At 34.1% G+C, this 27,520-nt stretch overlaps 1 protein-coding gene across 11 annotated transcripts; it reads right to left on the bottom strand.

Annotated features, from left to right (window-relative positions):
* Positions 1 to 22,178: 22,178 nt before the first annotated feature.
* On the bottom strand, positions 22,179 to 25,289 carry LOC145054271 (uncharacterized). Of its 11 annotated transcripts, XR_013684798.1 has the most exons (10): positions 24,974 to 25,289; positions 24,830 to 24,886; positions 24,257 to 24,433; positions 24,042 to 24,166; positions 23,817 to 23,952; positions 23,681 to 23,735; positions 22,882 to 23,362; positions 22,727 to 22,778; positions 22,548 to 22,658; positions 22,179 to 22,459 (listed from the first exon to the last, which is right to left on the bottom strand). XR_013684798.1 is itself a non-coding variant. In XM_079002451.1 (7 exons), exons 1-7 carry the CDS (start codon positions 24,989 to 24,991, stop codon positions 23,262 to 23,264), a joined length of 669 nt encoding a protein of 222 aa, XP_078858577.1. In that variant the 5' UTR covers positions 24,992 to 25,289; the 3' UTR covers positions 22,179 to 23,261. The 11 variants fall into 11 exon arrangements, 1 of the variants encoding a protein (XP_078858577.1); XR_013684789.1 differs by having other exon boundaries at positions 22,727 to 23,362; XR_013684779.1 differs by having other exon boundaries at positions 22,548 to 22,778.
* Positions 25,290 to 27,520: the final 2,231 nt, after the last annotated feature.

Raw genomic sequence — 27,520 nt, 5'->3', positions numbered from 1 at the left:
TTTTATGACACCGACTAAAAGGGGGTAACATAAAATTTAATGGGGCTTTGGCCTTCGAGAAGGGTAATCTCGATAAGTTCAAATGAAGTTATTCCCATAGGGGTTTTGGTTTCAAACGCAGATCAAGAAAAGGAAATTTGATTTGGGCAATCAGAAGGCGATTTAATGGGGAAGAAGATAAGAAATTTACGCTTTAGTCCCCAGAGTTTTAGATATGTGGTAGTTTTGGTCGTATAATTTAAACTATAGCTGGTGAGGGACCAACTACAAACAAACTTTTAACCATAAGGGCCATTCGTGTAGTTTAGAATAACTAGTTTACGAAAGAATGGTTAAAAACTAACGATAGTGAATTAATTGACACGCACAGTAAAAATTATATGGCCTATTACACAAACAATAAACATGAATGGTCAAATTGGACCAAACTCATAACTTCATTGTGCTACAGTGACATTATCCCTAAAAACAACTAAATCATATTAACAATTAAATAATTATTTCATAACAAATATAAAAAAATGATTTTTAATATTATCATTATGTTGAACTATATCATAAGAGATGATGTTCAAACTTGAAGTTGTTGTGCATTACAAAGTTATATGGTTAAAATATAAAAAAGTTATAAAATTTTAAAAATAAATAAATCATTACTGTTATCTATTAAATAATAATTTCATATTAAATTAAAACGTTTATATTAAATATTATCATCACGTAGAACATACGATAATAGAGACATTTTTTTTATCTATCTTAAATATTATCATTATGTACAACATATGAAAATAGATACATCTTTTTATTTTAAATAGTAATTTTTTTTTTGTGTCATAAATATAACTATAATTATGTAGAACATATGATAATGGTGATGTTTTATATAAGGTTCGAACTTAAAATTGTATTACATATAGGGTTGTAAAATTTAGTTAACACAACCAAATACTCGACAGGTAAAACTAAACTCGGCCTCTAATGAAAGCGAGTTTGCCTAACTCAGACAAAAGACACTTGGATATTAATCAAAGTCGATCCAAATCTAAAAAATCCTTTTCCACACCATCATTTTCATGAATTGGAGAGAAACCTTATGACACTTAGATTTTATGGTTTATGTGTTCCTATCCATGTGAATTTGTCATAACCATAATCACAAGACAAGCTTAGTGACAAATCCAAACTCATATGGACTGAACTTGTGCAATCTTAACTTCTTGCCACTTGGCAGCACAAGGGCCTACCATTGCTTCCAGGTAGTTATGCAGACAACTGAGAAGTCATAGAACTCACATGCATATTTAACTGTAATGGGCATAGAAACAAGAATATGTCAACACGATAGGTTACAAACCTCAAGTCGTGTGCTAGTGATAAACAACAGGTTTTATTCTTGATTAGTTATTGAACCTTTTTCAAGATCTTTAAGACTCCCGCTGACCTCTTGACATATAAGATTATGTTGTCAAGAACCATTCCTTGACAAAACAAATATTCAAGAGTTAGTGCGGATTCTTATCAAGATAACACTTCACACAATTGATCTCAGTTGGTCTTTGTCTTATCCAAAAACATCACAACTTACCAATTTCAAATGTACAAGAGTAGAAAATATTTTACTCTACATTTGATAAGTGTTTTAAACCTTCTTAAGATTATGTCACTCAAGTTACAATCTTGGACTATTACTCTAAGACTCAATCTTGGAACGAAGTATGACTTATCTTTTTTATTTAACCAATTCAACAATTCACGATTCCTCTTCTTAGTCAAACAAATGCACTAAGATGTACTTAGAGGATTAATTGTGATATGGTTTCTTAATTACTAAGATAATCACAAAACAAGATACTCAAGTACTCTCCCATCTTTTCAGATTGGAGAAACTTTTATCTTTCTGCCTAATTTAATTCTTCTTCTTCATTCTGCCTTACATTGAAAATTTTCCAAAGTTTTCAGAATTACACTTAAACTTGTAAGTATAACCGTATTCACTAAACTTTAGTAAATCATGAAGAATAGCCTTATCGGTCTTTGTGGTGGACCTGACCAACATACAACCAAGTGTACCCGATCCTATAGTCCTTCACTTGGCTCACACGAACATGTGAACAAGGAATTAGTCTTAATTTTCCAAAGATGAAAAATTGTTATTCATCATACCATGCAAGTTGCATGATTCCAAGTTTCTATCCAACTGAACTTGGGTGATGATAATATTTCCTTATTTGGTAAATTATGACACTACCACAAATGAAAGAATCAAATCCATTTTCCAGTATTGCTATCAATGCAATCATATAAACAACAATTTTCACAATTCCCATTGTAAGGATACTTAAAATAAATAAAATCAAAAGTTTCCTTTTATTTTAAAATTGCGGAAAAACTTATCCTTACAATGCAAATACATATGAAAATTATGTTATTATGCATTCCTAAGCAATCTGTCATGACTCTTAAGTAGCAGCTCAAAATTCTGATCATCGAACCATGCGATCGAAATTCATCTATTCACGGTCAGAATCAACTTACTCTTCTTTTTAAGTTCCCTTTCATATCTTCGATTCTACAAAACATCAAAATGTGACCTAGTCACATCAAGTAATAAGAATCTCCAAATAGGAAGTTAATAGAGTTAGATAATGGATAGGAATGGCAACGAGGCGGGTTCGGGGCGGGGCGGCATATCCCATACCCGAACCCGATATTTATATTTGTCCCCGAACCCGACCCGAAACCCGACGGGTTTCTTAACGGGGCGCCCCGTCGGGGCTAAAAATATCCCCGAACCCGACCCGAAACCCGATATAGACCCGAAACCCGACCCGAAAATGGTGGCAGAAAAAATTAGGAAAACTACAATGAAACAATTGAGAAATTAAAACCTTACAAATGCTTAAAATACAAATAAGTTCTTAACATAAGTGAACCAAATAGAAATTACTAAAGTCTAATATCGTAACTAAATTCATCACAATAGTGAGAAATTGGGAATACGTGATGGGATTGAAGGTTAGAGTCTTCGGGTGGCTGAAATGGGTAAGAGGGATGAAATCTCATTATATATATATATATATATATATATATATATATATATATATATATATAATTTTTCGGGTCGGGGCGAGTCGGGGCATGCATACCCCACTCCCTTACTCGAACCCGAACTAAAAACCCGATAATGACCCAAAACCCGACCCGAAACCCGATAAGAGTGACCCGACCCGCCCCAAAATCTTCGGGGTTCGGGTTTTCTCGTCGGGTTCGGGTTTTTTTTGCCATCCCTAATAATGGACTTACTGGGAATGGTATACGAGACTATCTCAGACTTAGCCTTTCTCTTTACCATTTGGTCAACCGAGTTGACTATGGCCGATCCCTTTCCATTGGGAAGAGAAAGCTTTTCCGGATTTCCAGTGTTACCATTGTCAGTGTCCATGAAAGTTTGGGAAGTAGATCTTCCAATCAAAATTTCTTTACCAGTGCCCTAAATCATTGATGATTCAGCAGCAACAAGCAAATAGGTAAGATCAATAAGGGTAATGGCATGATCTGTCATCAGGGAGTGACTGAAGAACCAAGTCAATAACCAACTACCTCGAGACTTCGACACCCAACTCTCCCAGCCTGTCAATATGTAACTTCATCTCCATGATGTAAGCACATATAGACTTTGATTGCCAATAAGGATTGAGTAACTTTGAACTTTTCAAGAACTTGTGGGTTAGGGAGAATAATTGGAGGAGGTGGAGGAAGAGAAGTATGATTTCCATGATCCAATCGTGGGACATCATCTTCATTAGAAAAGCTAGTTCCAAGAGATTTGGGAAGATCATACCAGACATCTACAATGGGAGAAATTCAAGTTAGTTTATTTAAGTCCTTAATATAACACCCAATATGAAATATCAAGGCTAGGACCCAGCACAATATTTTATAACTTGGAAGAGGGATGTCGTAATCCAAGCTATAAAATATTTAAAGGTAGGAGAATGACGATTCACCAATTTCCACCATGAAAACCTAATAGGGTATTGGGTTTTAATTGGACTGAAACTCCTATATCCTTTGAGATTCATTGAACTATTCAATGACATGGTTAAATCTCGATTGTGCCCTCTCAAGTTTGTGATTGGGATGCCGAGGACCACAAACAAGGTGTGAATAACCATGTAAATTAACTTGGTACCCTTAATTTTTATCAACTAATCGATGTGTTGGTTAACCACACGCGCTCCACCAATCTATGATAAACATTAAGTTACCATTTTCCACTCTTACTAGTCCATGTTAGTGTGTCGGTCAACCACACACGCTCCACCAACGACTTGGTAAGTTACAAAGTGTAATTTCATGGGTTAGCACCAAATTCACATTTTCCTAAAGTAACTAAGATTGAGAATTTAATAAAGTTTAGTTACTTTATATTTATCATTATACTTTTAATGAAAGGAGAATTAATGTCCTGTCCTACCCGTTCGGATAACGACCCTCCACCAGTTAAGGAAGCGGTGGGTGAGAGTGGACACCCATTAAACTGCCATTTTATAGGTAGTAACCTTATACCCCCTTATAGACCGGCTTCGTGAATGAGGCCTACTAATAGTAAGATTGACCTGCTCTTATATATATATATATATATATATATATATATATATATATATATATATATATATATATTAAACCTATAATATTATAATAGTATAAGGGTTGAATTTTAAACTTTTAGAATTCTAAGGGTTTAACTTGGAGTTAAAGTATTCATGGGGGGGACTTTACAAATTCCAAAACTTGAGGGAAAGTTTTGAACAATTCAAAAAACTTTTCAATTCCATAAAATATGAGTTTAATGTAGGATTTAAAACCTTTAATGAAGAGACTCTTGAACATCCATAACTTGAGGACAAGTTATGGAGTTTATAAAACTATTTATGAGGAAAAAGACTCTTCAATTGTGTAACCTATGGCTTTAATGAAGATTTAACACAAAAACTTTTGGTTTTCCATAACTTGAGGATAAGTTATGGAATCCATTAAAAAAAACACCAAGATCATAGATTTAACTAACAAGCATGTCAAGAAAAACTATGATCTATATTAAACTCATATGAATAAGACAATTCAAATCAACCAATTTTAATGTAATTAGCCTAACCATTAAACCAATACAAAACATGAAACATTTGACAATTATCTTTTGAATTGGATTAGCATGAACATTACCACATCAAAAACAGGTTTATAAGTTCAAAAACAGCTTAGGGTAATGTTCCTAGTAGGGATGAGATTTAGAACCGGAAAACCGGACCGGAACCAGAACCGAACCGGAACCGGACCCGTTAGAACCGGAATATATAGAACCGGGTCCGGTTCCGGGTTTAAAAATTGGCTTTATCCGGGTTCCGGGTAATCCGGGTTTGGGTCCATTGGGTCCGGGTAAACCGGGTCTAAAACCCGGAACCGGTTTTTGGAACCGGAACCACTTTTAGGGCCGGAACCACTTTTTGTGAAACGTTTACAAGATGCATATCTTATTCGTTTCAACTCCAATTGACATACGGTTTTTTCCAACATGTAGTTTAGAGTTTGTACATGATTCTAGACTATAAATTTTTCATTTTTAGTTTTATATTCATTGACTTACAGTCCTCAAAAGTTGAGATACCAAAGCTGAAAGTTTTTAGTTTTTTAGTTTTTTTGTATTCGGTGAAAGTTTTAAAGCATGCATATCTAATTCGTTTGAAGTCGGATTGACATGTGGTTTTTTCCAACTTCTAGTTTACAGTTTGTACATGAGTTTAGACTATAATTTTGTCATTTTTGGTTTAACATTAAATGATTTACAGTCCTCCGAAGTCGGGATATCGAAACTAAAAATTTTCAACTTTTCAGCTATTTGTTTTTGTACTTTGTATTATGTGAAAATATTAACACAATTATATCTCATTCGTTTAAATTCGGATTGACATGCGGGTTTTTTCAGAGTATATTTTAGAGTTTGTACATGATTTTAGACTCTAATTTTGTTAATTGTGGTTTCGTATTCAATAAGTTACAGCCCCCCAAAGTGGGGATATCAATATGAAAATTTTCAAAGTTCAACCCACTAAGTTGTAAGTAATTACCAAAAAATTCCGGTTTTTTCGGATTTTCCGGGTCTAAACCCACTTTATCCGGTTCCAACCTACCCACTTTGATGTTTCCGGGTTTTCCGGTTCTAGACCCACTTTACCCGGAACCATACCCGGAACCGAACCGGAACCGGTTCCTATATACCGGTCCGGTTTCCGGTTCTATAAAATCCCGTTAACCGGTTCCGGGTTTTTCGGGTCCGGGTTTGGACCCACTTTCATCCCTAGTTCCTAGTCCCATTCCAGTCTCAAAAGTCGAAAATCTGCACTCTGGGCCTCCTACTCGTTGAGTGTATGAACCTACTCGATGCGTAGAATAAATTTGTTCATGGACTCAGTGAGTCCATCACTGGACTCGACGAGTGCACATACCAGACACCCAGAAAATTGATTTTTTTCAGCAATTTGCATCAAGTATAATTGAAAACAAGTCTTGGCTCTGATACCACTGATGGGTTTTATATACTACAAAATCCTATGGTGCACATACAACCCTAAATACCTTGGATCTATCTTTTCACTAATTATACATGCAAATGGTTTCCAATGCATTAAACGTATAACTAATATGCATTTGATATAAACCATACAAGATACTAGTTAGGGTAACATACCTTTATGTAGCTTGAAGTCTTCATGTATTTGGCCTTAAGAGCTTAGCCCCAATAGTTTGGAGGCCTCAAATGAAGTCACAACACATCATGGACAAAGGTAGAACTTGAGAGAGAATTCCTTCCACACCAAAATCAACTCCATGAGCTCCAAGAACTAGAAGTGGCGATTTTGGCTGTGGAGTGACCTATTTATATGTGGGATTCCAAGGGTCATGGGTATAACCCAAATCCATACCCATGGGTGTTATGATCCATGGTTCATGTGGCCCAACTCTTTATGTGTCCATACAGAAACTTGGTCCAACATGGATCATAAGCCCAACACCTATAAATATAACTAATTACCATAATTAGTCCCCATAGATTTAATTAGTCTCTTTTGATCACTAAATTAATTCCAAATTAATTATTGATCAATACTAATTAAAACATATGATTTCATATTAATATATTATAACTTATAATTGTTGGATTAGTGTCTAAGTCCATAACTATTTTGGTATGTACTTGACCCGATGGTGCATGGTCCTTTTGGGTTGCCTTCACCAAAGCAACTTGATAGGATGAATTATGGAGAAAAAGGATTAAATATGATTTATTAATATATTATGAGAATAATATATTAAAGGAGAAATCATATTGTTTAATTAATATTAGTCAAGAATTAATAAGAATTAAGTTTGTGGCTAAAAGAGATTAATTAAACTTAAGGGACTGGAATTGTAATTATAAGATAATTGCAATTGGGCTATGGATTACCTTATAATATAAGGTTGGACGAATTCTATGGGGAAGCCCATTAGAAATCGTCCAAGGCTTGTTAAGGAAGGAGTCTATGGGTTGCTTAGGGCTTAAGCATCCAAATTAGGGTTTTCTTGTTAGATAACCCTAATAGCCTCACTATTTAAAGGACCCTTATGGCTCAAAAACGTGGTGAACTTGTGGATTAGGGTTTTTCACACGTTTTGGGCAGCCTCCTTCTCTTCTCTTCTTCATCCTCTTGCTCTTGGTGTTTGTGAACCATTAGAGGAGTGACATTTGTGACTCTAAGCTTTCTAAAGTCATTACAAGGAGGATTTGAGATTGTTATTGCTACATAACAATCAAGGTATGATCTAAACCCTAATTTATATGGTATCTTGATTATCATATACTAGATCGAGGGTTTATAGTCTTGGATGAATTGCATGTACAATAAAGAAATCTAGATCCAAGCATTAGGGTTTGTATGAGCACATAGGATGTTCTTATGGCTACAACCCATCAGTGGTATCAAAGCCTTGATTGGTTTCTATTGTATTGATGCCTTGTTAACTTGTTCATGCTTGAAAAATTCGATTTTGGTGAGTCTTCCTGATGAACTCGGCGAGTCCCATTGTGGACTCGGCAAGTAGGCCCCTACTCGGCGAGTCCATAGGGGTACTCGGCGAGTTCGAGCGTCAGAAAGAGGGGATTTCGGGATTTCTTGCTGTTTTTCTCATGGATACTTGCCTTATCTGTTTTAGGTCATTAAAATCCGATTTTATACATATTTATGAGTATATCCTTGATTAAACAAAAGATAATTACCAATTGATTAGATAATAACTTCCTTATATGATTATAGTTGATTATTTGTATTAATTGGGTAACTTATTTTGCAAGAAATTGAAATTAGGTCAAATATAGATAATGATAAAATTAATTGTTTAATTTATATTATTTGTTATTTGATCCTTGTGTTATGAAAAGTTTCAATTTTCCCCTTTAGGTTTTATAGTTTAAATTTGAACTCAAAAGTTTTTGTTTTGAAATTTAAATAGTTGAAACCCTAATGTTTTGAAAAGGTTTCAAAACTTGCCCTCAAGTTTTGGAATTTAAATTTTGATTAAAAGTTTAATTTTGATGTATATTTAAATTCTAAACCCTAATGTTTTGAAATGTTTCAAAACTTGCCCTCAAGTTTTGGAATTTAAAAGCTGATTAAAAGCTTAATTTAGGAATGTTAAATTCTAAAACCCTAGTGATGTTTTGAAAAGTTCATATCACACCCTTATGGTTTTATTAATTAATTAAGGTGTATAATTAAAAGAGGTTTAATAAATCCATAAAGTTTTGGTTTACAATTTAATTGAATTAAAAGTATAATTGTTAAACTTGACCACCTAGTATTTTAAAAGTGTAAAATACACCCTATACTATATATAACATTAAAAGTCTAACATTATATATATATGTATGAGTAAAAGTCAATCTTACCGTTAGTAGGCCTCATTCACGAAGCTGGTCTATAAGGGGTGTTTAAGGAAATGGCCTATAAAATGGCGATTGAATGGGTATCCACTCTTACCCACCGCACTCTTGACTAGTGGAGGGTCGTTAGCCGAATGGGTAGGATGGGACAGAAACCTTCCATTATAAGTATAATCAAGTACAAAAGTAACTAAATGTTTTACAAATTCCCAATCTTAGTTACTTTAGGCAAAAGTGAATTGATGCAATTCCATGAAATTACACTTTGTACCCTTACGAAGACGTTAGTGGAGCGTGTGTGGTTAATCGACACACTAAATGGTTCTAAGCAAAGGTAGCAAAGGGTGACTCAATGTTTGTCATATTTCGGTGGAGCGTTTGTGGTTAACCGGCACATAGAATAGATGACTGTAACATGTGGGGGCACCGTGTAAGTTTGCATGATTATTCACACCCTGTTTTGTGATCCTCGGCATCCCAGTCACAAATCGAGGGGCATATCGAGATTTAAACATGCCATTGAAAGGTTCAATGAATCTCAAAGGATCTAGGAATTTTCATAGATTTAAAACTTGAATTTCTTTTTCGTTTTTCATGGTGGAAAATTAGTGAATCGTCATTCACTTACCTTCAAATGTTCTGCAATTTGGGTTACGGCATCCCTCTCCCGAGTTGTGGAATATTGTGTTGGGTCCTAGCCTTAGTATCTCATTTGGGTGATTTATTAAGGACTCAATCTATCAACTAACTTGAATTTATTTTTCTTCCGTTTTGTAGATGTCAAAGTACGACAACTATGGTCTTCCCAAATCTCGTGGAACAAGCATTCCACATAAAGATGATATTCCACGATTCGATCGAGGAACAAGATATCATGCTTCACTTCCTCCACCTCCTCCAATTATTCTCCCTAACCCACAAGATCGAAGAATTGAAAGGTTCAATGTCACTAAATCCCTATTGGAAATGAAACATGAAGATGGTAAACCCGTGTGTGCGCACGTTCTAGGAATGAAATCACACATCGATGGGTTGATAATGTTGGGTGCGTCATTCCCTGATAAGTTAGATGTGAACTGGGTTCTGCAGTCACTCCCTGAATCATATAATGAGTTCAAAAGAAAGTATTATATGATGGATCATGACGAAAACCTCATTGACCTAACTTACATGCTCATTGCTGCTGAATCAGAAATGATTTGGCAAAGCAATGGAGCATATTTGTTGGGAAAGTCATCCAACCATGATTCCAAGGACGTTCTAGGAGAACTGATCTGCGTTTGCTACCAAGAGAAAGGGCGTTGGATACAAGTCTGCCCTAAGAGCCTGAAGAGTCCAGAAGATGGGAGAGTCAAAGAGTATGGCTGTGCTTCAGGTAAAATCCACTATCTAACTCCATTAAGTTCCTATCCGTTGATTTTTAATACATGGTGTGATAAGATTACATTTGAATGTTTTGCAGGATCAGTGAAAAGAGAGGAAGCTTGATGGAAGAGCAAGATGAATCTAATCACAAAGAAATGGATCTCGATCGCATGGAATTGAAGATTATAATTTGAGCTTAGAAAGTTATGATAGAGTTGTTAGGAATATTTGATTACATAGTTTTCAGTTGATTTTGCATTATAAGGACAAATGTTTTCCGCTGCTTTTATGAATAAAGTAAAATTTTGATTTGACTTATTTATTTATTTATTTATTTCCTTGCAATGAAATCGTTATGAAAAAATTGATGTTTGCATATTTCTACAACGAATGGATAAGATTCTTAATTATGTTAATAGTGGAAATGTCAACAATTTACCAAATAGGGAGAGTTTCTCATCGCCCAGGTTTCAAGTGGACAAAAACTTGGAATCATGCAACTTGGTTGCACGATGAATAAGAAATTTCATATTTGGAAATTAGACTAATTCATTGACAAAGTGTCAAGTGAAAGACTAGAAGATCGAGTACATAAAGTTGTGTGTTGATCAAATCCACCACAAGAGTAACAAAGATATTCGTCATGATTTACTAAAGGTTTAGTAAATATGATTATACTTATAAGATTAAGTGTAATTTTGAATTGATTGAAAAGTTTAAATCAATAGCAGAACAAATAAGAAGAATCAAGTAGGCAGAAAGATAAAAGTTTCTCTATTCTAAGAAGAAGGGAGAGTACCTTTTATGCTTTATGATATGTCTTAATGATTAAGAACCATATCTCAATTGATCCTCTAAGTAAATCTTAGTACAATTGTATGTCTAAGAATAGGAATCAAAAAAAATTGAAGAAATGGTTAAATCAAGAAGTCAATCATACTTCGTTCCAAAACCAAGTCTTAGAGTTAAGATTGTGATATTGAGTGACAAGTCTTAATAAGGTTTATAACATTCATCAAATGTAGAATTTGGAAAAAGGTTTTCTTATTCTCGCACATTTGAAATTGGAAAGTTGTGATATCTTGGATAAGACAAAGACCAACTAGGACCAATTTTGTGAAGTGTTTTGTCTTGATAAAAGCTACACTAACTCTTGAATATTTGTTTGTCGAGAAATGTTTATTGACAAGAGAATCTTATATGTCAAGGAGTCAGTGGGAGTCTTAATGGTCTTGAAAAGTTCAAGAACTAATCAAGAATAAACCTTATCGATCATCACTAGCACACGAGTTGAGTTTTACAACATATCGTGTTAACACTATCTTGTTTCTGTGTCGTTCCAATTGAGTTAATTATGCATGTGAGCCCTATGAGTTCTCATTTGAATGCATAAAAGGCAAGGACCTTGATCAATGAAAAGTACATTGATAGGAAAGGGTGAGCTGCTTAACTACTTTGAAGACATGGTGGGCAACCGTGTTACCATAAGGCAAGAAATCAAGATTAAGAGTTCGGTCCATATGAGTTTGGATTCGTCATAAACTTTGGTTTTAACAAATTCACATGGATAGGAACAAATACACCATAAAAATCTAAGTGTCATAAGATTCCCTCCTTCATGAAAATGATTGTAAGGAAATGCTTTCACTAAAAGAGATTTTAAGAAGATAGTGATTGTGAAAAATTGGATTCTCGAATTCGATTATGGTTACGGTATCCCTTTCCATGATTCGAATTGTGAGATTTGGCGATTAGTCTAAACTGCTTTAGACACACATGTGAGCTATCTAAGGGAAAGGTGTACAAGCTTAGATAAAGGATTATCAAAGCATTAGGTATTAGACACATGTATTTAAGAAATTCAATAGGTATTGGTTTTCTGAAAATTAAGCTGTTTCTGAATACATGTCAAAGCTAGTGGGAGAGAAAAAATGTTATGTTTATAATAATCATCATGATAGTGGGAGCATAAATGTTATGATTGTATGATTATTAAGGCAAGTATTGCAAGTTAGCAATATTAATTATAGAAAACAAGAGTCATACTTTGCAAAGTTGTAAGGGTTAAATAGTTGTTTTGCTATAATTAAGGGAGATAATATTATGCTTCATTTCAAATCTAAAGGCTTAGGTTGTGGAATGTTAATAAATTTAGTCAAGAATACATAGTGCGTTCTTAAATTTCGATTATGATTACGACATTCCTCTTCATAGTTCGAATTGTGAGAACGTAGCACATTAAATATTATGGCAGAAGATTGATAAAGTATCAAATCTTTATGTAAGACATTATGCATCGTGTCCCATATGCTTCAGATTTAAGATCGATTGCAAGTGCTATAATATTTGACCATTCTAAATTTTTTCCAAATGTCTAGCGCATTAAGAGGGAAAAAGAACAAGAATCAGCTTTGACTAAGATAATTAAACAACTATCAAAGGACAATCCAAAGTTCGCCGAGGATTGGTCACTTGTGAGTAGTTGGAAATATGATATTGGATGGACCATATCGACATTATTATGAATAGATGAGATTCTATTAAGAATGAGTTGTCATATGGCAAATATGGAAATGGTTCCATGTTGGGAGTTGGATATTGAAAATCTATGTCTAGATTAGAAATTTCATGCAAAAGGATGTTCAAAGGAATGTACTTTGAGTGAGAGACATCATGTCTATGGAATTGTATTGTAACAATCTCAAATAGAGGACTTTGTAATTTCATTGGCAATAGTCATTGTGACTTTTGTGCTATGACATTACAAAAGGATCATTGCATAAAATGTTAGAATCTAGCGTATTCTATAAGTGGCAAGAATTTGATATTCTTTCACTTGTGAAAAGGATTAGGAGTTGTGAAATGAGTATGATTGGAAATGTGTTCATTTGATCTATTTCACAAAGTAAGAACCATAAGTAAACATTGTGTGCATGCTAAGAGCATGGGACAAGTGTAGTAATAATTCAAGTAAGAAGTTGATTACCCGAAACAACAAATAATGAGTAATCGATATGGTGATAAATAAAAGGTGTTTTATTTATACTCAAAGGCTTGAGGCCATATGGGATTAGTATTATTCTTGTGTTTTACTTTGCATGTTTTGACTTCCTGAATAATTTAATTGGTTGAGAACAGTCAAATTATTCGAACAGGCCACAGTCGTTCATATGTTGGAAGTAAATATGAATGAAGACTGTCATGAATTGGTGTGTAGATTGTCTAAAGAGTATTAAACATAAGCAAATGTTTGCTGCAACGTTCATGAGTGCTTATGAATATGATTTGAGCATTGGATTAAACCCACACTCACTTGGATCACTTCATGGATTTTATCACGAGTGATTGATGAGATGATAACATCTTATATTCTTGAAACCGAGATGTGTGAGTTGTATCTTGCGAGTCGGTTGCACATTGATAATATGTAAACGCACCAGTAACTTGGTGTTATAAAACATATTGTTGTGTGTGATTCGGTGAGTGAGTGCAAGCGAGCATCGAGTCAAAGTTTATCCGTTCCTTTTATTCAAAGTAGGATAAAAGCGATATTTGTGGCCCCCTCGATGCTTTAGTGAGGGCACCTAAGTGCTTGGCCAAACCGGGACTAAATTGATGTGTTCAATTGTAGTCTGTTGTCAGTCGTCATAAATCTAAATTTGGGAAACAACACATAGACAGAGAGAATGATTTAGATCCATGTCTCAGTCTATACGATATCAAGACTGGAGGAATATATGATCCCTTATCTAAAGGACATGCGTATCTGATAGGATCAGAGTTGACAACGGTTTTAGAAAGCTACGATTGCAGATCAGGATCTGAAGTCATACGCAGAATAGTTATTAGACTTATCCAAGTGGGAGACTGTTGGATTAGTGTCTAAGTCCATAACTATTTTGGTATGTACTTGACCCGATGGTGCATGGTCCTTTTGGGTTGCCTTCACCAAAACAACTTGATAGGATGAATTATGGAGAAAAAGGATTAAATATGATTTATTAATATATTTTGAGAATAATATATTAAAGGAAAAATCATATTGTTTAATTAATATTAGTCAAGAATTAATAAGAATTAAGTTTGTGGCTAAAAGAGATTAATTAAACTTAAGGGACTGGAATTGTAATTATAAGATAATTGCAATTGGGCTATGGATTACCTTATAATATAAGGTTGGATGAATTCTATGGGGAAGCCCATTAGAAATCGTCCAAGGCTTGCTAAGGAAGGAGTCCATGGGTTGCTTAGGGCTTAAGCATTCAAATTAGGGTTTCCTTGTTAGATAACCCTAATAGCCTCACTATTTAAAGGACCCTTATGGCTCAAAAACGTGGTGAACTTGTGGATTAGGGTTTCCACACGTTTTGGGCAGCCTCCTTCTCTTATCTTCTTCATCCTCTTGCTCTTGGTGTTTGTGAACCATTAGAGGAGTGACATTTGTGACTCTAAGCTTTCTAAAGTCATTACAAGGAGGATTTGAGATTGTTACTGCTACATAACAATCAAGGTATGATCTAAACCCTAATTATATGTTATGTTGATTATCATATACTAGATCTAGGGTTTATAGTCTTGGATGAATTGCATGTACAATAGAGAAACCTAGATCCAAGCATTAGGGTGTGTATGAGCACATAGGATGTTCTTATGGCTAAAACCCATCAACAATATATTAATAAATCATATATAACCTTCTCTCAAAAGTCCATCCTAACAAATTGTCCTGATGATATGCAACCCAAATGGACCATGCTACTCTCGGGTCGAGTACATACCAATAATAGTTATGGGCTTAGACATCTAATCCAACATATGTAACTTAACGTATTCGCTTACTAGTTAGTTAAAGATAACTAGAACTCCTAAAAGCACAAAGCAAGCATCATTCAAACATTGAGTAACCATACCAAGCATATCCTATTCAGGCCATCATATTACTAATTAATCAGCTCTCACATATAATTCAATAAGCACATATAGCAGGTACATAAGGCATCTTCCTAGATCCTTAGCCCTAATCTAACATGCGATTCTCATACAAGGGCAACAAGCATATCATGCATCATTCCTAGATCCTTAGCCCTAATCTTGCATGCGATTCTCATAATCATATCACATCATAACATAACATGTATGGGTATATTGGGTAAAACTTACTTGAGATCGGCCGGTCGCACGCATCACACACCTTGTTCTTTCTCAAAACCTTTTTATTTTAATTTTAGAAAAACGATTTTCTTGTAAAAATCTTTCAAACCCTCGATTTGAGTTCGGACACCCCCGAAGGTGTGCTCGAATCCCTCAAATCTGGGCTCTGATACCAACTTGTAACACCCCAATTTTCAAGACCAAAATTTTGTTTTTAATTAAGTAATTTACTAAAACCATTTACTGAAAACCAACATCAATATCATATCAAACTCACAAACCATAAGTCAAATGTCATAAAAACATGACATGGAATAGTAATAATGTCAGAGTACAATCCCAAGGACATCATAGTGCGGAAATCAGGTGTGTGTGCGATGCGCTGCTATCGTGTCGGCTCCTTCCCCTTCGATGAAGAGGTACCTGAAACAAAACTGTAAACTATAAGAACAAAGCTTAGTGAGTCCCCCCATCATACCACATACCATACAACATACATATTGTCGGGCAATTTCGGGGTGCCCGACCTACCCTGCCAGACATTTCTGGGGTGCTCGACCTACCCATGTCAAGCAATTCTAGGGTGCTTGACCTACCCTGTCAGGCAATTCTGTGGTGCCCAACCTACCCCCGGGTCCTTATGACCGTGTCGCGAGGACTATTCCCCTACCGCTACTATCGCATATCATCATATCATGCTAACACATAAAACATATCAAGTAGTAGCAAACCTAGATAATTATCACAAAGACAATCATCTAATCAAACAACTCCTGCTAGTGGGCCGACGTCGTGGCCGTAGACCCACCTCTACTAGAAGGTAACTCACCTCGTGAAACTGAGTGTCGAATCTCACAGGAAGTAACCTCTAACAGCTGCTCCGATGACTCCCGACTATCATAATCATAATAATACTCAATCAAAATCTAAAACACTACTTAGGGTAAAATGACCATTTTACCCCCTTGGCCTAACTTGAACCATTCCTAAGGCCCAATTCTAACTTATTAAACCCAGTGCACCCATGGCTCATCAAAGGCTCCCTAAGGCCCACTAATGGCCCAATTTTCTAAATTGGGACTAACATCTCAAATGGGCCTTTCCACAAGTCCAATAAGTCCTTAGCCCAAAATGAATAATCTCGAATGGCCCAAAAGGCCAATACTTCTAATTCCAAATTCCCCGGCCCATAACTATGCTCCACAATGGGCCATAGGGCCCAATAATCCAGACCCGACCCTCTAAGGCCCAAAATCCAAGGCATGGGCCAAATCGAGGCCCAAAACATGCCAAACCCATATTTGTTGAGTACGCGAGGCGTACTCCTCTGTACGCTAAGCGTACTGGCTAAATGGTGTGTACGCTGCGTGTACCTGCATGTATGCACAACGTACTTCCCTGTTAAGTCACTTTTCCCATTAAGTGCTTAATACTCTAATACAAAGGCTATAATTACAGATCCAATTCATCCTTAATGTCTTGATCCCTAAAGTCGATCACTTGGTGGCTTGCAACCCACCAAATGAGCCCAACATTGAATAATAGCAACTAACTCCATAGAAATGGCTAGATCTCATGCATGGTTACATAAAGGCCTTAAAGGTTGAAATTTTACCGCTAAAGGAAGGCTTTGAGCTTCAAAGGTGGCAATCCTAAGCTCAAAAACGAAGTTGCATGATAAAGATCCAACCTTTGGACCTAAAAAGGTCGAAATCTCCATAATCCTAGATCTAAGCTTCTAAGAGGAAAGTTAGGAGCTTTATACCTCCATTGAGTGCCAAAAGATGAAATAGTCCCAAATCCTTTAGCTCAAGATACTCAATTTCTTCTTCTCCAATTCTTCTTCTCTTCTTCTAAGCCTTTCTTCACCAAAAATGAGCTCAAAAGGTCAAACACACACAACAATGGAGTATGAAGGCAAATTAGGGTTTTTCTGAGGGTAAGAAGCTGGTAAGGAGGTTAGGGGGCTATAATGGGGTATTTATGTCTTAAACCCTATAAGTTAGGGTTTTGACATCTGCTCACGTACGTTGGGCGTACTCCTGGTACGTTGCGCGTAAGTGTGCGCGTCCCACGCATCCAAGGCGCATCTACGCCTCGCGTACGCCAAGGCTACGCATAGTGTACGTCTTATGGGCGGCCCAAAATCTCAGCCCACTTGCTTAAGGTCCATTCCAAAAGTCCACTTGTGCTATTATTAGTCCAATTAATAAATATTAATTACTTAATTAAATAATACCTCGAGAGACGGATGATATAGAAATAGACATGGGGGTGAAATAGACCTGGTACAACCTTGTGTTCCTTGTGTTGACATATGAGTTGAAATAGACTCGGGGGTGAAATAGACCAGGTACGGCTTGGGCCAACGCATGGATTGAAATAGACTAAGGGGTGAAATAGACCGGGGGTGAAGTAGACCCGACACAGTCTTGAGCTGGCATATATATATGGTTTGCGATATTTTGGAAAACTCGCTAAGTTTCGTGCTTACGGTTTTCAGTTTATGTTTCATATACTTTCGAATTGAAGGGGAAGGGCTCGGGATGATCGCATCGCACACATAAAGTTGTTCCGCATTTTGTTGATGGGATGTATTTGGATAATTATTAACATACTCTAATTTTCTTTTGTGGTTTTATGAAAACGTTTTGGATGATGGTTTTGTTATTATAAAAATGAATTTTTTGGTCTTAAATTTTGGAACGTTTCATTGTGATAGAATGGAAGGATTGATATGTTTCATTTAATGACATGCAAGGTCATGGGTTCCATTTTTGGTCCCTTTTGACCTAGATTTGTAGATCTATGTATTTCGAATATTCAAATAGATAATGTTTGGAACTTTATTTACTAAGACAAGGTTTTAGTAAGTTTTGGAAGGTTAGAGTCCAGGTCTTAAAGGATTAAGACCTTATGGAAAAGATGGTTGTGAAGTCGGGTTTAGTGGAGCGACTAACTTGAGGTTACGACGTGACCTCATGGGTTTTCTTGACTAAATTGTCGTCTGGTGGTCACGACGTGATGACCATTTACTTTTGTTGACCAATGACTTTTTGACAAATTTGACTTTTGGTTAAACTAAGGGTTTTAGGTTATAGACTAAGGTTTGTTCTCTATTTGGTTTGATTATTGTCTTTTCAACTCTTCTATCCAGGTAAGTTTTTCACTATACTATGTAGGACACTGGATGTCGATATATACGTAACTAGTTGTTGTATGATTTCATGTTTGTTGGGTTGGGCCCGTCGAGTTGGACCCGTTGGGCTGGACACGTGTAACTAAAACATGTTTGTTGGGCTAGGCCCATTGTTTGTTTGATATGTAGTATTTTGGACTCATTAAGCTTTTAGGTTGTTCTGGTAGCAAGGGAAAGGGCGTAGCCTGATTGCATCGCATTTATTTGTGATTTTAGTATTTTATGACTTTTGTTTTACTACTCTGATATTCGGTTTTGGAATTGACAAAATTATACTTTGATTATCTACTTGTCTTGGAATGAAATTGAGATGATTTTGTTACTTCTAAAAATGAAAAAGAAATTGTTTTGAAATTTAAGACGTTACATTTGTACATTTTAAAAGTTTACAACAACTTTTTCCCGAACACTTGTACCCAAATAAAACATATAGTTTTCAGTTTTTAACTACCAGTTTCCAACTACTGACTACTTTAGACAAATGTCTTTTATGAAACAAAATTATGTTGTAAATATTGTCAAAATCTGAGAGACCTTTGCATAGTGTTTTTAAAATAACAGTAAACATAATATATATTTGCATTCTTTCAAGGGTTTTATACGGAAAAGTCTAAATATTTTGGAATTTTTTTGATAGTCTTAAAAGTTTTTTTTAACAGAAAATTCTTATTATTTTGAAAAAAATCACATAATCTGTTATTTACTGTTCAAATATAGAAAATGATTTTTTTCGTTAATTTGAGCAAAATGTTAAATAATTATGATTTTTCTGTTAAAAAAAAACTTTAAAGACTTTATTAAAATTTTTTCCCAAAATAATAAAACTTTTATGCATAAAACCATTTTCTTCGACAACTTTAATATTTTATTTTAAACATAAATTTTATAACTTTTTAAAAGTTTTTAAAATTTTATATATTTTAAAAGCTTATAATTATTTTTATCTTACGTGTCTATCCAATAAAAAGACATTGTATTCACTCTTTTTGCCTCCACTGTAAGTTGGTTTTAAAAAACATACTTAATTCTTTATAATAAAATATCTTATAAACATGGTCAAAATTCGAGACCTTTGCACTTTGCAGCAACGTTTTAAAACTAATAATAATAATAAACACATAATATATTCGGATTTTATGTTAGTGGGGGTCTGGGGGAGCCGAAAGCGTGATTCATTACGTGAGAGTTGTGCGGCACAATAAGTTGACTTTCTTCTTAATGCTAGACGGCGATCTACATGCCAATTGTTTTTGGATGACGCAAAAGTCATCAAACTTATTAATTTAAGCGAGAGAATATACAAGTTATGCTTTAAAACTTATTAATTTAAGTGAGAGAATATACAAATTATGCTTTAAAAGTTAGGTGTAAATTATTTTAGGGGATAATGACTTAAAAGAGTAATAGTATATTTTTTGATTTTTGTACTAAGTGAGAAACCCGTGTATTACACAGGTTGATTAAAAAAAATATATCAAAGTTTAAATATTAAAATTTTTTTAAAATAAAATTTCAAAATAAATAAACATATTCAACTAATAAATAAATAGAATTACTATTAGAAATATCATCGATAATATCAATGATTGTTGTCATATTCATTAAATTTATTATCATATTCAATGTATTTTAATATATATATATATATATATATATATATATATATATATATATATTAGATTCTTTGCATTTATTATCACATTAAAATATATTTAATACTTTATATATATAAATTTAGTATTATGTGGCATATTTATTGATTTAATTAAAAAAAACACAAAATGACATGTGGATTTAAATTTAATCAAAAAATTTACAAAATTATATGTGGTAATTTTAATGAGAAGATAACATTTGGCAAAATGATCTTCATTTATTAGGATAGATTTTTTGTCACCTATTTTTTTTTCTATATTTGACAATTTATTTTTTTGAACGACAAATACAAATATATATTAAACTACTACAAGTTAAACCGGAAAAATGACTTAATATGGTAATATAATTTTCACTTCCTACATGTAACAATCATTAATGAGGTGTTCATATATGTTGTTCGTCCTTTATTTATATTGGTAACCTAATTCACGAGTCAATTAAATAATGTTGGTACCCTAGTTTTCTCCAAACAAAAGATGTCTTCGGTTTCATTTTGATCTATCTCCATAGCAGACAACATGATCTTAGTATTGGAAGTACAATTTTGAGTTGGGAGGAAGCAATCACAAAGAATCTCGTTGTCTGTTATTGAGATAGATGAAACTTTTTTCAGAGTGTTCTTTTTTCTTGGAAGTGCAAATTCTTTTAACGTCTTCCTTAATTCTTGTCTTGGAAGTGCAAATTCAAGTTCGGAGAAAGCAATCATAAGTAATCTCGTTGTCTGTTATGGAAATAGATGAACCGAAACTGAATACAACTTCTGTATGGAGAAAACTAAGGCACCAATATTTGGTTGCTGATATAAGTGAATGGCGAACAACATATGAGAACACCTCATTAATGATTGTCTCACGTACGATTTAGTGAGAAAAATTAGAAGAAACAAATCATAAGGACTAAATATGTATAAAAATATTAAAAACTAAATGTGTACAAATTGAAAATGATATTACCCAATTAAGTCTTTTTTTCGATTTCATCTGGAATAGTCGGTTATAAAGATTAAATGTAGAAAAAAAAAAAACAAGTTAAATGATCAAATGTGAAAAAAAAACTATATACAAATTAAAAAATATATTACATTTTTAAATCATTATCCTTTATTTATATAGACAAAAATATAACTTTTATTTACTTTTACTCCCTTCGTAATATCATATTAGTTATATATTTTGTCTTTATAAAATCTACCCACGGAAGGTTAAAATTTAACATATTAATGGTTATTTCTAAGAAACACCAAACATTTTGATTATTTTTGGATAATACATAATGACCTTTTTACAATCTAAACCAAAAATCGACATAACTTTTAGATTTTTCCCTTTCATCTTTGATTCATATATTTCTATCATGTAAAAGATAAAATATTTGGTCTTTTCTAAAGACAGGTCAAAAACTTGTCTTTTTATGCAAATAAGCATAAATGTATTTTAATTTATTTTGATAATTTTTTTTAGAAAAATCCACCTTAGCTTAGAGGAAATGGTGTCACGTTTTTCGCACTAAAAGTGTTGTCATGCGTCCCCTTATTTGACACATCTCTTCGTCATCTTGTGTTTAGGAGGGGTGTGTTGGCACATTTTTTTATCCATTTAAATTTAATATTTTATTTAAATATTTTTAATTGCAACAAATAATAATAATAATAATAATAATAATAATAACTAGGAAAGAGTTGCCCCCGCGCTGCGGGGTCAGTTACTAATTAGAGGAAGGCCTGGCACTCCATTGACGTTGCTTTGGATGAGTTTTTTCAAGTTTTGTTTTGGTTGAACGATGTAAGATAAGTGAGACAAATCGTATTTGTAACATTTGAAATAGATAATGATGCGTCTTTATAGATTTGACAATGTAAAAAACATTAAAAATTCACATAATAGCAATGTACTTTGCTTTTTGGTTTTGAAAAAAAATAAATAAAAAGCAACTGTATTCCCAATACAGTATGCACAATTCTCATCATGAACACCTTGAAGACCAACTTCATACCATGTACCTTCCAAAGATTATTCTTTTCAATTTCTGAAAGCTGAAAAAGCTCTTCTATAGTAGCTTTGTTCCACTTTAGAATTGAAAAGAGGCATAGTGAGAAATATGTCCTTCGACACATAATAACAAAGAGAGGAGTTAGAAGATGGACATAAAAAAAAGACTAAAATACCCTTGATGAAAGTGATAGAGATGTACATGTTCTTTTAGGAGTGACCTTAAGGTTCATGTTGATTGGGATTCGTAACCGTTGCATGCACCGTTTTGATTAGTGAACATTGTCACAAAGTGTCCGGTATATACTTTAAGCTTTCACAAAAATGCATGTCAAAATAATAAAATTTATAAAATAATATATAGAAAAAGAGAGAAAGTACCATGAAACCTAAGGGAAATTGATTTACGGAAGGAAGATCCACTACCAACAATCTTAGATTTACAGAAGGAAAAAAAAAAACATGAAACCTATAATTTTGTGAAAGTATATTAAACAATATCCTATAGATAATAGAACCGAGGCATCGAAACTTACAAATATTGAAAAACTTCATTCCAGTATATAAGCTTTTGGATTTCCACATTTGACTGATATGTGCCAAGTCCTTATAATAATCATTGATTTCATGAATATAAAATATGTTTTTTTATTAAACCAAGATGAAAAGAAATTAAAGAAACGTTCTTACAAAATCTTCAAATTTGAAATTTGTGATAAAGTTGATAGGATTAAACCGATCAATTGATTGTTTTTCAAAACACTTTATAAAATATTTGTAACAAAAAGAAAAGTAAATTCATGGATATTGAAAGAAATGATGGAAAACAGAACTAATAAAGAACATTTTTTTGTCCATGTGAACAATGCAGGGGCATAATTGTCAATGTACTTAAAAAAATTACAAACTTTTATGTCTAAGTTATAGTACGATCCTGTCTGATGGGTTTCTTTGGCTTTGGTGTGTCTTCTATGCTGCGTTTTTGAGTTATCATCTTTGATCTTTGTTTCTTTGAAGCTTCAAGCAAACAAAATAAGTTAATTTAATAAGGGTAAATTTGTAAAAAGTTCTCATTTCCCTGAATCTCTCTATTAAGTCGTTATTTCTGCATTAAGTGAAAAAGAAAGATATATTGCTCATTTTTTTGTTATTGGTAAATGGATAAAATATGAATGATGTCTGTATTGAGTAAGTAACCATTCTACCCTTCATAGTAAAGGATAACCATATGCAGAAAACTGATTTGGGGAAAACTGATGATGACTTATTTGATTATTTATGATTGAAAATATCAGAGTAAAAGAAGCAATTAGAAGTTGGTCGAAGAAATCACACGCTGCAACTTTGCTTTCTTTTTCTTTTTGCTGGATGTTGTCCCTGTATTGTTGGCCTATTTTGATGAACATATATATAAGAACACTGAAGAAGGAACCAATTATCTTAAAAAGAAAGTAAAAACTGAGCAACTAACCTTGTAAATAGCTTCTTTACTAACGACAACATGATGCTGTTGGATTGCTTCTTCTTCATCACTTGACTCGTCACTGTCATTGTCTTGCTCAATTTTTTCATAATCAAGAAGAAATGACAGAGCTGCAATCATAATCCTGGTGGAAGAACAAAAAATCATGTGATTACATTATATTTGTTACATGAAAAAGGACATGTAACATAAGAATATTTTGATTTGATGAACCTTGATGATGGATGGAAACATGCCCGACATATAGCATTGGCTGTTCTATCATCAAACCAGACCTTCCTCCTGTGAAGATCACATATTGTGACAAGAGACCTCATTGCTTTCTGTTCATCCTCTTCCTGAAGCAACATAAAAAGGATATTATATAGAGTTGGATACTGAATAAGTTTGACAAAGAAATTTAAAAAGCCAAAGAAATGTGTATATACCTGTAGCATTGAAAATAGAATACTCTGAAGTGCTCTGTTTTCGGTTTCATTCTTGTGTTTCTGATTCATTCGCTTGATACTATGAATGATATGAGAGAATGCCAATTCTTTTAAGGGCTTATCAGTCAAAACCTGAAGCTCCATGAACAATGCAAGAGTCTCCTTGATGGCAACAATCTGTGAATACAAATGATCCAAGTCATAACCAAAAATGTTTGGACGAAAAAAGATATATCTACCAAAACCTCTTGTAACATGATCAGTTCTACTCAGAAAGGACAAAACCAATTTCTGCTATGAAGTCAATCCTATTGCTTTTAAGATTTAATCTCGACCTCAGTACTGTTACAACTTCAGCACACTATATTTGGTTTGAAATTTAACATACTTTATCAACTATTTATCGAGCATTTGGTAGAACTCGTTTCAAATCAAATTTTAAGTTGCAAATTCGTCGATTCTCGATTAACGGTACAGTTCTTCTATCATCAAACGGAAAATAACTGAACTGAGCGTGCGGTGTGTGTTTTCGTGTGTACATATAGTCAAATATTGATCCAGTTTGGATGATACCTTGCGATTTAGAAGAAGTATCAGAGCTTTACATCCTCTGTAATCCACTCCTTTTCCCTATCGTCATTGTTTTTCAGCCATGGTTTGAAACTTGGGGTATTTAACTAAGAGTTAATATGAAGAAATAGAAGCGTAATCAGTTACCCGAAACAGAAATTGCATCTGTTGTCCAATAAAGTTCCGTTAAGATAACAATCGTCGCCCTACCCTCGTTGATATCCCGTTGATGGATTAGACGAAACCAAGAGACCCATCGGTGGGTGACGATGGGTTAGCAATATCTCATACCCGATTGGGTTAAGAGGCGGTGATCGGTGTGGTGGTCTTAGGGCTTCGATCGAGCTGGAGAAGCGGTGGGAGAAAAAAGGCGGTGGTGAAGAAGAAAGAAATGGCGGTGGAGGAGGCTTCTGGATTGAAAGGGGTAATAAGACAGATACCATCCACTAACGATGGTAAAGAGAAACGGACGTCAATAAATGGACACGTAGATCCGATAATAGCAATAAAGGAACGACTTTTCGCCACGTTGAGAGTGGTTACCAAATTTTACAAAACACCCCCTCCAAAAAAATTAGTTCTGGCGACAAAAGTTCTTAGAAAATTAGAGGGACCATTCTTGGCAAAATAACAACTGTTGAAATTCATCACATCTTTAATAATAATAATAATAATAATAATAATAATAATAATAATAATAACAACAATAATTAAAAAACTTAAACTAACTTTACACAATTAAAAAAAAGCGTACAAATATAACCATTAAACACTTAAAAATAAAAACTTAAACCACCATAACTACTATAAACTATATGGCATCTTCATAAAAAAATCGGTATTTTAAATCATCGATCGGTTACACGTTAAGATCGATGTGGTCAACGGTATAAATATCGGAATCCATTATTTCACTCCTTAATCTTCTCTCCATCGTATATACCATTTCCTTGTATAACTCTTAATTAGTTTCTTTCTTTATTTGTATTCCTCCTACTGTATATGTATACCTTTTGGCAATGTATCATTTTGTATCAATTTGTATATGGTATAAGAGCGACCAATCTATAAACCAAAGAAAAAGAAAAACCCTTATTGATCCTTATAGTCGGTGATGAAGCAGCAAAGAGCAAGAATGAAGGAGAGTCCATCGATCACAACTCTCCTTTCTATCTACACGCTTCCGACTACCCAAAACAGTTGCACGTAAATGAAGTGATTATCGACAAGAACTACATCGATTGGGAACAGAAGATGATGAATTTCTTGTTCGCCAAGAACAAAACCGGGTTCATCGATGGCTCGATTGAAAGGACAGAGGTGGAATCGACCTAATACATACCTTGGATGCATTGCAATGCATAGGTCAAAGGCTGGTTAACCACAACAATGAAAAAATAAATCAGCAATAGTGTGAAATATGCAAAAAAACAACAACAGAAATTTGGAAAGATTTGAAGGAATGTTTTGGAAAATAGAGTGCTCCCAAGGCATACGAACTGAAATAGTTGTTGAGTACCACCGGCAAAATGACGCTACCGTATCAGCCTATTATACTAGGCTCCGCGTTTAGTGGGATTTTATTATTAAAATCAACATGTGAGTTAGAGACTTTAATGCAAGAAAGGTGTTCAAGGAGTGTACCTTGAATTTGAGACTTCATTACCATGGAATTATTTTTAGTAAAAAAGTTCCAATAGAATGTTCAATAATATTGTTGGCTAAGTCTCTGTGACTTTAATGCCTCAAAATTACAGAATGACAATGCAAGTAAGGTTGGAATTCTAGCACTGTTTTGGTAGTGACAAGAATTTGGAATTGTGAAATGAGCATCATTGGAATACTGTCCGGTCGATCTGTTCACAAAAGGAAGGACCATAGAGTTGTTGGGTTTTGAGCACTATAACACTCCTATGGTGCACATGCAACCCTGCATGTTTTGGGTCTATGTTTTCTCTAATTATACATGCATTTTGTTTTTCCAAAGCATTCACCCTAGCTAGCATACAATTGAAGCTATATAATAAAAACTTAATTTGGATGCTTACCTCTTGAGTAGGGTAGGGTTCTTGACCTTTGAAAGCTTGAGCACCTCAAGTGTGATGCCTCTAATGGTTCACAAACACCAATATGCAAGAGGATGCTTAAGAGAATAAGTTACTTATCTCAAAGACATGTGGCAACTGATTTTGGTCCATGGGGGTTCTATTTATAGTGTTGCACATGATAGGGTTAGACTTTGTAAACCCTAATGCTCCATGACTTTTCACATTCTTATGCTCCATGGGTTTAACCTCCATGGATTAACTTATTGGTTTAGCCTATCTAAATAATCATGGATCATTAGCCCACACTACAAGAATCATTGATTTACATAGTCAATCCTCATATATTTAATTAGTCTCTTTTGACCACAAAGTTAATTCCAAATTAATTCTTGACCAATACTAATTAAATAATTTCATATTAATATATTATATTTGTAATATAATAATAAACCATACATAACCTTAGTCTCAACAGTCCATCCTATCAAATTGCACTGGTGAAGGCAACCCAAAAGGATCATGCTACTATCGGGTCAAGTACATCCCAGTTATCGTTATGGGCTTAGACACCAAATCCAACTGTCTCCCACTTGGATAAGTCTAATAACTATAGCTGCCAATGTTGTTGGATAAGGTGTCCAAGTCC

Source organism: Lactuca serriola, chromosome 1, assembly GCF_051521515.1.
Source record: "Lactuca serriola cultivar US96UC23 chromosome 1, Lser_US96UC23_V15, whole genome shotgun sequence".
Classification (NCBI taxonomy): Eukaryota; Viridiplantae; Streptophyta; class Magnoliopsida; order Asterales; family Asteraceae; genus Lactuca; species Lactuca serriola.
Note: the sequence above shows the minus strand (reverse complement) of the source record. Positions and strands in the feature narration are given on the sequence as shown.

What these genes read in the sequence shown, in the direction of transcription:
- LOC145054271 (XM_079002451.1), bottom strand. An exon ending in TACTTCTTCTAAATCGCAAG is followed by an intron (nt 24,434 to 24,829) that starts GTATCATCCAAA and finishes TTGTATTCACAG; the next exon opens with ATTGTTGCCATCAAGGAGAC. An exon ending in TTCTATTTTCAATGCTACAG is followed by an intron (nt 24,167 to 24,256) that starts GTATATACACAT and finishes ATGTTGCTTCAG; the next exon opens with GAAGAGGATGAACAGAAAGC.